This window comes from Chaetomium fimeti, assembly GCF_033439085.1.
Source record: "Chaetomium fimeti strain CBS 168.71 chromosome Unknown B0H64scaffold_4, whole genome shotgun sequence".
In the NCBI taxonomy this organism is placed as follows: domain Eukaryota; kingdom Fungi; phylum Ascomycota; class Sordariomycetes; order Sordariales; family Chaetomiaceae; genus Chaetomium; species Chaetomium fimeti.
In genome coordinates, this window is record NW_026944332.1 from 3,895,203 (window position 1) to 3,909,948 (window position 14,746).

At 42.1% G+C, this 14,746-nt stretch overlaps 3 protein-coding genes across 3 annotated transcripts; 1 reads left to right on the plus strand and 2 right to left on the minus strand.

Moving 5' to 3' along the window:
• Positions 1 to 5,873: 5,873 nt before the first annotated feature.
• Positions 5,874 to 7,761, minus strand: B0H64DRAFT_374433 (uncharacterized protein; the record flags this gene model as incomplete). The annotated part of the gene is made up of 7 exons (XM_062802334.1): positions 5,874 to 5,895; positions 5,952 to 5,966; positions 6,004 to 6,014; positions 6,105 to 6,108; positions 6,573 to 7,264; positions 7,316 to 7,395; positions 7,554 to 7,761. 7 exons carry the CDS (start codon positions 7,759 to 7,761, stop codon positions 5,874 to 5,876), a joined length of 1,032 nt encoding a protein of 343 aa, XP_062659849.1.
• A 429-nt stretch (positions 7,762 to 8,190) lies between these two features.
• B0H64DRAFT_374434 (uncharacterized protein) lies at positions 8,191 to 10,254 on the plus strand (the record flags this gene model as incomplete). The annotated part of the gene is made up of 6 exons (XM_062802335.1): positions 8,191 to 8,860; positions 9,400 to 9,430; positions 9,532 to 9,652; positions 9,715 to 9,765; positions 9,824 to 10,025; positions 10,115 to 10,254. The coding sequence occupies 6 exons, from the start codon at positions 8,191 to 8,193 to the stop codon at positions 10,252 to 10,254; spliced, it is 1,215 nt and encodes a 404-aa protein (XP_062659850.1).
• A 922-nt stretch (positions 10,255 to 11,176) lies between these two features.
• B0H64DRAFT_417784 (SNF2 family N-terminal domain-containing protein) lies at positions 11,177 to 14,184 on the minus strand (the record flags this gene model as incomplete). The annotated part of the gene is made up of 2 exons (XM_062805266.1): positions 11,177 to 11,255; positions 11,318 to 14,184. 2 exons carry the CDS (start codon positions 14,182 to 14,184, stop codon positions 11,177 to 11,179), a joined length of 2,946 nt encoding a protein of 981 aa, XP_062659851.1.
• Between the last annotated feature and the right edge of the window lie 562 nt (positions 14,185 to 14,746).

Here is a 14,746-nt window from a genome sequence, read left to right on the forward strand (position 1 = left end):
CATAGTTAACTTTATAATACTATATAGAGTAAGATTACTTGCTATAGTAATATACTAAAGAAAGAGTAAGATAATACTATTAATTATATATAGAATATAGGAATTACTATAGTAGAGAACTAAGAATTAGAAATACTATTTATTAAAACAATGTATATCCTATAGTAAATATTTATTTATAATAGAATGTAGGTAAAAGAGTATATAGTAAGACTCTAGTAGACTAGCTAAGGCTAGAGTCTAATAGATACAATGTAAGTTAAGGAGCTAGTAAGAGATAGGATTGCTATCTCAATGAAAGTAAACTATTTAAATAATATAGAACTTTCTTTTAATAGATTAATTATATAATCAACTATAGGGCCTGTAGGGCCCTATACTAACCAAAGCAGCTACTAGTATAGTAGCTTAGTAGGCTGTTAATAAGTGGAGGATAGGAGGTAGTTAAAAAAGGGGGTTAAATATAAAAGAGGTAGTAGAACTAGCTTAGTAGGCCCGGTAGGAACAGAGCTAGTAGGGCTAATAGGGCCCAGCTAATAGGATAGCTAATAAGGACTACCTAGCCCTCTTTTTTACCAACAGGGCTCTAGAGAGGTACAAAGGCCTAACAAAGGCTTAAAGCACCCTACTCTCCCAAATATATATAGGGGATATAGGCCTTCAGGACTACCTTTTCAAGGTTAAGGTCCTAGAGGTTAATACCCTCTATTACATTTATAGAGAGGGGAGGGAAATAGTAGAGCACTTAGTAGTTTAGTACTCTAACCTACGGCTATAGAGGCTATAGGACTACTAGGAGGTTCGGTTATAGCGGGACCTATAGACCGTTTTATAGAGGGTAAGGGCCTAAAGTGTTAGGCTTATTAGGAGGATCCTAGGCTGGTTAATAGACTCTGGCCAGCTACTAGAATATAGTCTAGCTACGTAGTTAGAACTAGAAATAGTGGATAGAAAGGGCTAGAGAGCCCGGAGGCTGGTATAGAGCCTTCTTTCTTTTATAGTATAGTAGATTCAGAAGCTGTAGGCTGTAAGTAGTAGGTAGAGGTTTTTATCCGGCCTATATAGTACAGTTTCCTTTGTAATTAGCAGTAGAAGGACCGGCACACCTATAGGTATATCAGAGTAGGAAATAATAATATATAATTAACTAAGATAATAAATAAAGTAGGTTATCTAGTATAATATTAGAGTTAATAATATTATAAAAGAGATTCTAGAAAGCCTTTTAGAGCTAGAGAGTAGCGAGAATGTTATAGTATTATAAGGAACTTAAAGAAGTTAGAAAAGTATAAAGAGATATTATTAAGAAGTTATAAATAAAGTATTAGAGAAAGGCTATTTATAAGATATTAATCAATCTCTATATACTATATATAATTAAAATATATATAAAGTGTTAAAGCTATACTATAGTAGTAGTATTACTAAAGGTCCTCTCTCTAACTAAACTTAAAGAGTATAGAGATATAATAGAAATATATAAAGATAGGTTTAAAGTTCTTATAACTAGATTACTTACTATTATTATACTAAGAGAAGGTCTATAACTATAGAAATATAATTATATGCCTAATAAAGAGTAGAGGTTCCTCTATTAAAGAGCTACTTATAAAGATAATAGAAGTACCTTATAGAGCTAGGGCTCTTACTATTTACCTTTAAATAAGTTAATCTATTTATAAGAACAAGGTTAGTAAATCTCTAGTTTAATAGCACCTGCTATAGGAGATATATAGTAACTATATAGGTTTTATAAAGCTTCTCTCTCTTACTTATTCTCTCCCTCTTATTATGTTAAGACTCTTTAAAATGTTTAAAATAGTAAATAGAGTAATTATTATTAAATTTAGAGATTATATTAATTAATGTTATATATAATAGTAGGGATAGTTAGCTATATTTATAGTATTCTAGTATAAGTATAGAGATATTATATAAATTAAGCAACTAGATAGAGGATAGAGTTCAGACTAGTAAATAGCAAGCTTATTTAATTTATAATAGTAAGGGTATTAATTAAATCCTAATAATAGAAGAAGTAAAACTTAATCCAATAAAGATATTAGAGTTTTTAAACTTTAGTTTAATAAAAGCTTAAAGTATTATATATATATACTTTATAGTAGTTATAAAGAATATAACTAGGAACTAATTATTAATATAGCTACTATATACTTCTTTAATTATCCTATATTATTATCTTAACTATAGAAGCTTACTATATATTAAAGTAGAGACTCTAACATTATAATATATGTAATTATATGTAATTTACTATGCTATATATTATATAGTATATATCTTCTATGGTACTACTTCTAGAAAGATATATGTATATGTAGTAAATTGCTAAGGTAGAGTAGGTTTATAATTATATAGAATATAAAGGCTTCCTCTCCTTTTTTATAAGGATCTATTCAATTATTACTTCTTATCCTTTATTTATAAACTATAATCTATACTTTATATTAGAGACCTTAGATAGTATATAATCATTACATTCTAGCCTAGGCTATACTTTTACTATAGTTATAGCTAATACCTTTACTCTCTATATCTAATTATACTTAGAAGTTAATATATTTAATAGTAGTAAATTCACTAGGTAGACTTTATTTACTACTATTTTCTTCTATATTATATTAGCTAAAAGTATCTAATATTATTAAAGGTTCCTAGCTAAGTATAGTAAACCTTTAAATCTATAATCTAAAATGGTAGTTAAGGCAAGCTAGTAGTTTCATTTACTTAGAGAAGAGTTTAGGTTCTAAGATAATATCTATAGTTATATATTCTAGATAGCTAGCTTAGCTACTATATTATAATAAGATAGTAAATTATATCTTAATATTAATTTAAAAAGGGCCTCTCTATCCTTATAATTATTAATAGAAATACTACCTTCTTATAAATATACCTATATAGAAAAGGGTCCCTTTAGCAATATTAGCTAATTTCTAAAGAACCTAGATATTCCTAGAGTATAAGACTTTCCCCTATTAGGGTTTGCTACTTTATATAGTTAATAATAGAGGATTAGAATATAAGAAAGAAGTAAATAATCTCCTATATTACCTAAAAGTCTAATATATATCGATTTTATTATATAGCTCTCAGGCTAAAAATAATAATAAATAACACTATATTCCTATTATAGCTTTACTAGTAAGGATAACTAAATGAATAGAGAAGGATTAGTAAAGGCTACTTTTATTATACTATATATATAGACTAAACTACTATAAGAAGGCTATTATTAACAGTACTATCTCTTTTCCTTTATAATATATATAGTATATACCTTCCTTAAATAGATAGAGTATTTAAACACTATAAAATGCCCCGTTTTATAGAGGTAATATACCTATACTACTACTATAAAAGTTACTATACCTAAATACTAGATATAGTTTAATTAAATATATTAGTATTATAATATACTATTTCTCCTAGAATAAAAATATATATTATTGAATTCTAGAGTTTAGATTACTAGTGCTGTAGCTATCTGGGGGGCTCTACAGTACTGTAATTGAATTTATATAGCCTATAGCTATATACTGGTATTTTAGTTGTAGCAGTACAATTACTAGGTAGCTAGTTATCTTAGTTTAAAGAAGGTTAGTTCTTCTTTTCACTAAGTACTGGTTTCTCCTAAATCAGGCTACCCTACACCTACCCTACACCTAGATCCCTAAGCGAGCTACCCTACACCTAGTTATTCCCAACCGGCCTACCCTACACCTCTTGGCATCCCAAGCAACCTACTCTACACCGGTAGTTAGCTCCTAAGCGGCCTACTCTATACTGCTTAGCCTTAACTAGCTTACCCTATACCGGTTTTTAAGGTAGTAGTATAAGTGGGCCTAGGTACTTCCGGATGTGGCTGCGAGCAGGTGAGCCTATTTTTAGTCTTTTATATTAAAATGAGTTTTATAGGATTTAGCTTTTTACCCCTAAGACCACTAGGCCGAAATCGGTACTATAACCCGGTCGGTAGGTATATAAAAAGGAAGTAGTAACTCTAACTCTAGTAGTTAAGATAGCAAATACAGAGGTATTCCCAAAATAATAGTAGTCTATCTACTAAATTATCCACTGCTATAGGGCCTAGGCCCTATAATTACTGCTAGTAGCTAAGTAATAGTATTATATATTACTTTCTTAAAGTATATTATAAGCTCTGTTAGTATATATACTATAGGGCCTTATCTACTTAAATTTTAATATATATATAACTCTCTCTAGTTAGCTAATATTACCCTAATTTATACCCTTATAAACTACCTTTATAAAGCTAACTATCTATCTACTATCTAAGCCTTCTATAGTTGTTAAAATACCCCTACTATAGATAGATAATATAGTAGCTTTATTATAGCTATTAAGTAGCCTTCTTATAGTTATTAAAATAGCCCTATTATAGTTATTGAAATACTACTACTATAGTTATTGAAATAGCTTTATTATAATTATTAGATTAAATAGTATTATAAAGGTTAGCTTAGTAGATAATTAGGATCTCCTATAGTAATTATAGCTTCAATGTATTATTTAGTACTATTAGTACTATAGGCTATTGTTAGAAGTACTTAGATTGCTTTAAATTATTGAAATTAAAGAAGGTTTAGGAGAAAGAAGTTAGTAATATAATAGGTCTTCCTCCTAATAATATAGAGATTAGTAGTATTTGAAGACTATACCTATTTAAGGAGGCTATCTATAACATTATATAACTATAACTATATTAGCTTAATTTAGAGTATTATTCTAAGGTAGTAGGTTATATAATAGGATTTAGCTATATCTATATAGATAGAGAAAGAAAAGAAAAAGGTATAGTAATAATAACTTCTCCTCTAATCTTAAACTTAATATATAAGCTAAAATGTTAGTAGAATAGGGTATATTATATCTACTATATTAATAATTAATTTATTTACTTCCTTAAGATACTAAATACTAATTCTATTATAATCTATTATTCACTAAATAGACTTAAAAGGTTCTTTAAACTTGAGAATATCTAGGTAGAGGCAGGTAGAGAAAGTAGGATGTAGTAAAATTATAACTAAGGAAAAAGAGATACTAGAAGTTAAACTAATTATATATATATAAGAGATCGGAAAGGTAGAGAGTAAAAAGGAAAATAGCTACTATATAGTTATATAGCTAGGCTAGGGCATTAGAGGAAAGGAGGTTATGTAGATTGTTCTAGGTTTAATAGATAGCAAGGATATTAAAGAAGTCTCTTTAACATGAAAGTAATAGTAGGAATCTATTGTTAAGCTATCTTAAACTAAAGAAGAAGCATAGTAATACCCTTTTTTCTCTTTTACAGTTCCTATTATTTTTATATATCTAGTTCTTTCCTCTCTAGACTAAGAGATTAGCTTTAAACATTATTATTAACTTTCTTTATATTATTATTCTTCTTTCTATCTAAAGTTTATTAGCTATCTTATTAAGGGAACCTTAATATATATATTGTAATTACCTTAAGTTTATATAATCTAGTAGAAATACTCTCTAGATCTTTATAAAACTACCTTTAAAGGTAACAGACAATTTAGAAATAGTAAGGGTCTCCTTCTAATACTTATATTCTTAATATTCTTATAGTAGTTCTATTAAGTACCTTTAAATTAAACTAGTTAAACTTAATATAAAGCTATAGGTATATATATTAATGTAAGGTACTAGCCCTATAGCAACTGCAGATAGGTATACAATGTTCTATTCTGAAAGCTTAAGGAGGGAAAAGATATTTTACATATCCCTGGTGCGGGATTTCCTTCTTGTGTGACCTCCGGCACGTAACCTGGGTGGACCCGGTACGGTTCCGCCCCGGACCCGCACCAGACGCGGGACGGTCAGGACACAGCTCCTAACCTCCTATTAGCCGGGTACAGCCCGGCCCTTAACAATTAAGGAACTCTATCTTCTCTTACTTAATATACTTAAAGCTAGATAGCTTAGTAATCTTATAATACTGTTTCTTACATTAAGCTATACTATCTTTAATTTCTAAGGTACTAACCTTACTTAAGAGATTAATAAATATAGTTGTAATCGTAGTAATAATAATAGAGCCTTTAACCTACTATACTATTTCCTTAATTATAGTCTTAATCCTATTAAACTATTATTTAAAGTTATTATTATTAACTTTGTTAGTATTAGAGTTATATTAATATATAGTTAGGTTAGAGTATTATAATATATATAGTCTAAACCATTATAGAATTTAGGAGAATAAGTAATATATAATAAATTCATTCTGAACTTAGGTGTGAAAAAGAGCTTAGTTAAATTAGAAGTAAATAAGAATTAGATATATAGTAACTAATAGGTAGATAGTAAAGGACGTCCTTGCTCCCATTCTTAAGCGACATTTCAACTCTGTTTGTACGTAAACAAAGAATTGTGGGGAGGAGGGGACGTGGGTGTTGGAAAACCCACAGCCAAAATCTAGCAAGAAGATGGAAGCAGCAATGGTTACGCAGACGATCAACCGCCTAAAGCCCCGAACAGCCCCGGAGGGATAGGTTTATATTGCCCCACAACTTGACGATTCGTGCCCAGTCTCTTCCTCCTTAGCGCCCTCTATCTTCTCTCTCAACAACTTAGCGATGCGGCAGTGCTCTAGGGAGCTATTCCCAAGGTCCCAAATCTCAAGCTGCGTGATCCCTTGTATGGAACAAAGCTCTCCAATTCCGGAATCAGCCATGAAAGCGTCAGGCTGCATGCTGAGAATCAAGTCCTCCTCAAAGCAAAGACGCAAGTGTTTGAGTCTCTTGCACCGCCTCAGCAGCTGGACACATTCGGAGGCGTGTAGGACGGGCAATCTCCAAGGAAGCTCAGAGTCCAGAAAACCTTCCCACGTGAATTCCATGTCGGTTCTGCTTTCCCAAGGAAACTGCAGAGACTCGATATTATCGCGGCCAACTTGTCCAATCGCGACAAGGAACTTGATGACGTCGTCTAGGTCATCCCAGATGAAAGTCGTCCTCCGATACGCAAAAGGCAACGCTTCTAGTCGCATCTGTTTGTTAACTCTTAAAACCACCAAACTCTTGCTGAGTGGATAGTAGAAACCGCTGGGGTCGCCGATGCCCCTAATGAGATTGTCTTGTTCGAATTTGTCGATGTTTGTGATTCTCCATTCCCCCCTGGGAATCGCAAAGATGTAAATCTTATCACGTATTTCTCGGGGAAGGTCGAAGAACCCCCGGTTCACACTTGGAGTTGTCTCGCGCAGTAACTACAGCATAACTGTCATTATATTGTTCAATGGAATTGTTCCCAAGCATACCTTCGCAACTGAGAAGGTCCGAACTACTTCAGCCTCGGTGAGGAGAAGTGGCAAGTTGAATCCAACCCCATAGCAGATATCTACAGTGAACCTATAGAATCCGCTGGTGTTCTTATGTGTGAGTATGGTCCTGTTCTCAGCGCTCCCAGTAATCTGCGATTAACATTAGATGGGAAACTAATGTCGCACTAGGCAAATGTGCTTGCCTCGTTCTGACCGGCCTTCAGCAGAACCTCACCAGCGGCTTTGCCGCTGTTTTTGTCGTGCTTTCTTTTCACGAACTCCTGGTAATCTTTCTCGGTCAGTCCATATGTATTGTCAGGGACCGGCGTGAGATCGGAATAAAAGCGCTTCTCGGCCTCATCCGGGCGATCTAGTGCATCGACTTTATACCCCATCTCGTCCTCCATCTCCATGAGAGTGAGAGTAGGTTTGAGCTTGGCCATGCTGGGTTTAGTCTATTAGGTTGCTTTCCTGATGAAAATATCCGCTTCTCGGTGAGTTTGATTGATGTTCGGTTCGGATCAGGACAGCGAGTCCATGCCTGCCGCGAAAGCGGGGAAGTTGTTTGTCCGAACCCAGAGCCCTTTGTTGAGATTCAGGTACCTCCTCAAATTGATTTCGTACTAGGATTCGATGAGGAATGCGGCCCGGGGCAGTCACGAAGTAAATCATGACAAGCATCGTAAGACAACAGTGACCAGCACACCTCCACCGGAAATAAACTGCGCTTCACCCCTCCTCGCTCTTCCCGGGAAACCCTCCCCTTTTACACAATTTTCTGGCTGCTGCTAACTTCGAGTCGTACATACGCACCTTTGCATCAAAAGACTTGACGAAATCCCCTACATAAACATTCAAACGTCTCCCAAAAAATGGCGGCTCCAGCCTTTCCCCCGGTTCCCAGGTCGCTCTTCTATCCGCGCCGGCCCAAAACGCGCGACAACGAAACCGCCCTCCGCCTCGAGGCCCTTGGAGCTAGCCGCCACACGACCTACGCCCAGCACCTGTGGGGATTCACCATCCTGCGGACAGTCTACACGCCCGAATCGGACGCTCTATTCCCCATCGCCATGCGACGGCTGGACGCGTGGGCACGCTATAGCCCCCACCAGGGCAGGTTTCCGAAATACGGACAGGCGTATGAAAGCAAGGCCGTGACCGACGGGGAGCCCAACGAGGAATTGGCAAAGAGGTTCTATTGCGACATGATAGAGGACAAGGACAGGCTTGCGGGGATTCAGTCGGACGCCGAGGGTTTCGCCAAGCTCAGGGACTACTTCCGGGAGTGGTTGGTTAGCGTGGGCGTGCAGCCAGACCTTCCGCTGAATCATGACGACGACGACAACGACGACGACAACGACGACGATCCAGATCTTGGTCCCGCCCTTGAGCCCAACGAGAGCCATGACGACCCGAGATTTCGCAGTGTCCTTGTGGTTGACGAGGAGTGCTTGCGTTCGCTGATTGAGGAACTACCCGACGAGACGCCCCCGCTGAGGACGGCAGTGGATAGGGAAGAATGGCTCAAATACCTGCGTATGGGTAAGAAAGCGTGGCTTTGGATGCTGGATACGGGGTATATGACCCGAGACGAGAGTCAATTTTCTCCTCCTGGATTTCGAGGCTGGTTCAGGCTCGGTCCTACGGAGCTTCTCTGGGCTTGGTACGAATGGAAGAGTTACCTGCATCGCCAATCCGATCCTTCCTGGAAGGTTCTAGAAAGAGATGGGGTTCCGGGTGTCTGGTGGTATTATTACTAAGACGAACGTTGGCAGCAGCAGCAGTATGGTGGATGAAAAATCAACATGTTATGTACCGACCAATCTTGGAATCCGGCTAACTTGACGACGCTCCGCAATCTGAGCGGGGTCGCCCCCTCTGCTCAAGCTTAGCCAACGTTCCACAGTTGTCAGTTCTTCTGTATCAGCTCCCAGAAAGACCAACACTGTTCCGTCCCCGGGAAGCACTCGCAATCATGCTGCCTTCTTTGTCTCCTTGCAACGCTTGTCCTTGCAATCACGACACACGTGAAACGGGCAGTCCCGACATTCCCAAATGAAACCGAATGTGGGAATGGACAGTACGTGAGGCTGCACGCAAACCACGGGGTTTGTGAGTTGATTGGAAGTGATCCCTACACTCCCTCTAACACCCCGAGAACCATTAAGCTATCCGCCTCCGCATAATGCTAGGCGCTGCGATACTTGCGCGAGATGGTCCTTGGAGTGGGTCCCACATAACGGCTCCAAGTTGGACAAGTTCAGGACCTTCGTGCAACAGAGCCTGGCCCCAATCGAGATGCTGGGCAATATAGTCGCTTGGGCGACTAAAGCTGTAAGCAACCACAAATTACACAACCCAGTTATTGCTGTCCTCTGACCAACGTGACGGAATAGGTTTCCCCTCCAAGCGACGTCATCTTTGCTGCCATTAAATATTTCATCAAGGTATGACCATCTTACAATCCTAGGTCGTTTCGCCACGCCACTACTGACACTTCCGCAGACTGCAGATACCGTATCTTCAGACTACGACAAGATTACAGGGTTCTTTGACGATTTGAACTCGTACCTCCACCGGGTGAAAACTTTAGAACATAATAATACCCCAGCAATACCGGAGTTAGAGGTCGCCCTGACAGAGGTCTCCCGATCAGTCCTAGTCCTCTACGGCATCTACACGAAATACACGCGGAGGAAACGAATCGGTGAATATGTTTCTTTATAACTTTTCCCATCTCGACAGCGTACATGGATGTGTTTAATTTTGTTCAGCATATTCTAATGAATTTCGCAGTTAAGGCATTCCGAAACCTTGTCTCTGGTGAGGATGCGGAGCTCAAATCCGCATACGAGCGCTTTCACAAAACGGCCGAGCGGGAACAAGGCATAGTCAGATACGCCATACTCGCTGGCGTAGAGGAGCTTAAACTCTAAACCGGCGCAGTACATGCGGGATGTCTGAACCAGCCTTGCTTTTACAAAACGTCTAGACAACAACCTCGAAACTGCATCAACAAGCATACAACACATTCATACATATGCCAAAGGTATGGTCGTTTGCTCGTCGATGTAATTCTCAGCATCTAACGTGAATCGTAGACCGGGAATCGACCTGGCTGTGTTTGTGGAACAGCCGGACCCGTCATATCTGCCGCCGGCGTTGACGGGGGCCGACAACATACCCATCATTCCTTACCATGGTCGAGGCTCAAAGAGTAAACCACAAGATACGGGGCATTTCCACACGAAAAAAACCTAATGTATTCGCAGTGTTTCCCATCCCCCTCGTTCTTGAACGCACGTTTCAGAAGTTTACAACGTGGGAGCATGGATGATCGAGTAGCAAAACTATACAAAGGTCAGAGGTAAAGTCCACTTAGCGTACTGCCTTGACTCTCTGTTAGCCGGGTGTTGTTTACGCGGGGTCATTTGTAGGTTGGGCATCGCCTACCTTTTCAGTCTTACGCGTTGCTGGAATCTAGTCTAGTCCGAGGTTGGATGGTCTGTATTTGCTTTTCTACGTCTGTGTGTAACCCGAAGTGTGTGTAGCGCGATCTTGGTCTTCGTGGGTTGTGTCGCAGAGCAACCAGAGTCTATTTTAGGCATGACCACCCCCGGTTGGCATTTATCTCTCCGTGTACCGTCTGTTTATCTACCTGTCCTCTCTCGGGCCGCAGCCCAACAACGCGGCTGCGGCCATCCGAATCACGCCAAGGGAGGCCATTTGCCCGTGCTGTTACCCGACAGCATGTTTTCACCTTCCCCTCTACCAAAACATGTACTCATACGAGGGGAGTTATAATAATCGGTGTCGTGAGATATGCTGTTTTGATTACGTGTTGTTATCCGCTCCTTGCTAACTTAGAAGGTCTCGAATATCCTCGATCCGTTGCATTTTTTTATCTTCGTCAGACATCATACCAAGTGATGTCGCACTGCGATCAATATGTTAGCACATCAATTAACAGATTTTGACCGAGGGGGTAAAGGAACGTACATGAACTTCTTTCGGTCCTGTATTTTGAGCATACGTTGCTCAACACTGTCTTGTACAATGAATCGAAAGACCTTTACTTCCTCGTCCTGGCCCATACGATGGACTCGATCAATAGCCTGAGCCTCAATAGCGAAGCTCCACCAGGGGTCCATCATGTACACCCGTTTAGCACTCGTCAGGTTGAGGCCAACACCGCCGGCTTTGAGGCTGAGGAGGAGAATGGTGAACTTCTTGGATTCTTTGAACTCATCAAGGACGGCAGCGCGAGCTTTCTGAGCCACGGATCCATCTAGCCGGACGAAATGCATGTTGGCTCGCGAGAGAGCCGGTTCGAGGAGGGTGAGAAAAGACGTGAACTGACTGAATACGACTGATTTCATGGTTGGGTTTTCCTTGCGGAGTTCACGGAGTTGGTTGATTAGCGCAACGATCTTTGCGGAGGAGTTGCCAACTCCAAGCCGCTGGAGAGTGACGCGCGGCGCCTGGCCGACTTCGGCAACATCTGGGTCGTCGTCATGCCGGACCACTTCGAACAGGTCGCGCGAATTAATGACCTCGCGGCAATGAAAGCAACGGGGGACCTCATGGTGATCAGTCTGGTGTTTGATGTAGTCCAACAAGCAGTTTTTGCAGGCGGAATGCCAGCATCCGGTCACGGTTTGGTCAACCATCGGCTCCTCGGCACAAATGGGACACTCGTTAGCGGCCTCGTCTCGGATTTGGCCGAGAACGTGAGCACCGAAGGCATTGGTGCTCGCCGCATCATCCGTTGTGGCGGTGAAACGCTCTATGAGAGAATGGAGGTCCATATCGTCCGCGAGCCCGGCTGCGGCATCTGCGGCAGCTCCGGCTTCGTCTTCCTCGGCTACAATCTCCTGATTGCGGACAAGGACAGGGTGGCAGCACGACTGGCGAAGTCGGAGAATCTGTGCAAAAATGCTGGTAAAGGCTTTCATGACGGTGCCGGCCTCGACATTGGCTAAGAAGGTACGTTTTGCTTTGGTGAATATGTAGTCGTAAACATCGCGCTCGGCTTTGGAGAGTTCAATGTCTAGGATCTGGACTTGCTTGGGCGGGAGAGCCACCAAGGCCTTCCCGTCCGGCGTTCTCATATCCTTCGTCCTTCTCATGACGAGAGGCTCCAGGACAGTTTGGACAACGTCTAACGCCCGCATGTAGTTTTTGGATTCGAATGGTACCGTGATGAACGTTCGCCAGAAGGAGAAATTGTTCCACGGCTCGACCCTGAGGAATCTAACGAGACTGAAGAGGTCCTCAAGCTTGTTGACGATAGGTGTTCCCGTCAACACCCATCGGTGCGTTGCGGCGATCTCATAGCAAGCCCTGGCCGTTTTTGATTGGCGGTTCTTGATGCCATGAGCTTCATCCAATATGACACGGAAAAAGTTCAACGAGAAGAGACCACGGCTGCCGGCCCTGCCGCTCTTCTTGGACGCGATCTGAGTGAATTCGGAGAGTACCACACCGTAGCTAGTGATGATCATGTCGGGGGCGTTTGAGGCGTTCGCTTCGCAGCAAAGCGACGGCAGATCGGCGTTCTTTTCATTCCCATAGTACAACATGGACCTTAGGGTGCCCTCTTTGGAAGCGTTCTCTGCCTCGCTCTGCCACTGTGCAAGAAGGGACATGGGCGCAACAACCAGGGTCGTGCATGGGGCATCCGAAACGGTCTCGCTTGCTTGCAGGGAAGGGAGACGCGGGAGCTGATTGACCGACGATACCGTCCGATTGCATTGGCGAGCGGCGATCGCAGTATCGGACTTGTGTGTGTGTATGAGACTGAGCATCTGGATCGTCTTGCCCAAGCCCATCTCGTCGGCCAGAATCCCGCCAAGGCAGTGTTGCCCTTGTCGTGGAAACTGCAGGGACAGCTCTCCAGAGTACGGATTGACGTAGAAAGCAGGCTGCTCGGCAACGTCTGGAAGGACCTCGTCATCATGGTCCTTTGTGGGCCATGCGTACTCCTCCCACAAGGGGTGCATCGACGTCTCGCGTTCGTCGCGCTGGACGTTCCTTTCTTTCGCCATCATCCAGTGCAGTGATTGTTTTTGATACGGACGAAGTGTTAGGCCGAAGGTATCAGCAGGCTCTGCTTCCGGGGTGCTGAAGTCGAATGATTGCGCCTTTTTGTAGAGGGCATCTAGTTGGTCTTGCTCCAGCTCCTCGCCGTCTTCGTTGTCGTCCGGAGAAGACGCAGCAGCACTGTCTTGGCCTTGGGATCTCGTGTTCTCCTTTTCCTTGCTCTCAGCCATCTCAGCCGCATCTAGTAGCCCCTGCCGTTGGTTCTGTGCCACTGCTGCGTTCCCTCTAGTTGGAAGAAGATTGATTTCTTGAAAGAGCCTAACAAGTGCCACCTGTCTCAACCGCAGATCTTTTTCTTCCGAAGTCTCGGATTCCTCGAACCGGCCTGTTGTCCTGTTATCGGCGACTTGGAATTCTCGGCCAAAGGCCGACCTCAGCAGCGAGCAGCGAAGCTGCAAGAAGACCGTGTCATTGGTGCGTAGTCTCTCGGGGGCGTAAACACAAGTCCCCTCGAAAGCGCAGATTTTCTGATCCATTAATGTCGACACCCAGTTTGCGGTATCCTTGGCCAGACGTCCAATTTCCCTGCCAGTACTGTCGGTAAAGCGAACGATCACGTCAACCCTCTTGGCCGCTGCCGCACTGACGTGATAAGTTGGCTGAGCCGTCCCAGGCTTGAGCTGTCCTTTGTGGGACGTTGTTTTGGGAATTTGGATCTTTTGGCGCTCAATCTTGACAGTATCACCGTGTCTCAAAAGATTGCTCCCGCTCCGTGTTGTCCACCCTTCGACGCCGAATGCGCCGATATATCTTGATTCCGGCATCAATCGTAGGGCGGAAGGCTGATGAGGAATTGGGCTTGATCCCTCCTGCCTGCGGCGTCCTGCGGACGAAACTGAAGGACGTGTAGGAGTTGGAACCGGCGCCTTTCGTTTCAAGCTCTTCCAAGTGCCGTCGAGGTATATATTGATGGCCCGCTCTAAATCTTTGCCGCAGTTCTCCCGAAGCAGAGCTATCACATTGGGTTTGACGCTCTCGCCTACAAAAGTCTCAAATGTGCTCTGGTCGAAGACATCGGGACTTGAACCCTCGTTGCACGAGCTTCCCCCACTTGGCACGACCGGAGTTGAACCGGTTGCTTCGACATTTCGCTGTGGAAAAGAAGACTTCGCGGGAAACGGCAAGCCCAGAGAGCCCGTGAGATCGGATTTCGGCAAAGTATCGGCATCGATGTCGGGTGGTCTCGTTGTTGCGTTGGGCGGGGAGAAGACGTCGGAAGATGGGGCGGTATCGGACCTCGGAGGGACGGTTTCACCATCACCCGTCTCTGCAAAAAAGCGCCGCCTTTTGATTGGGGGCTCATCAGAGCCACGGAAGTCCATTGCA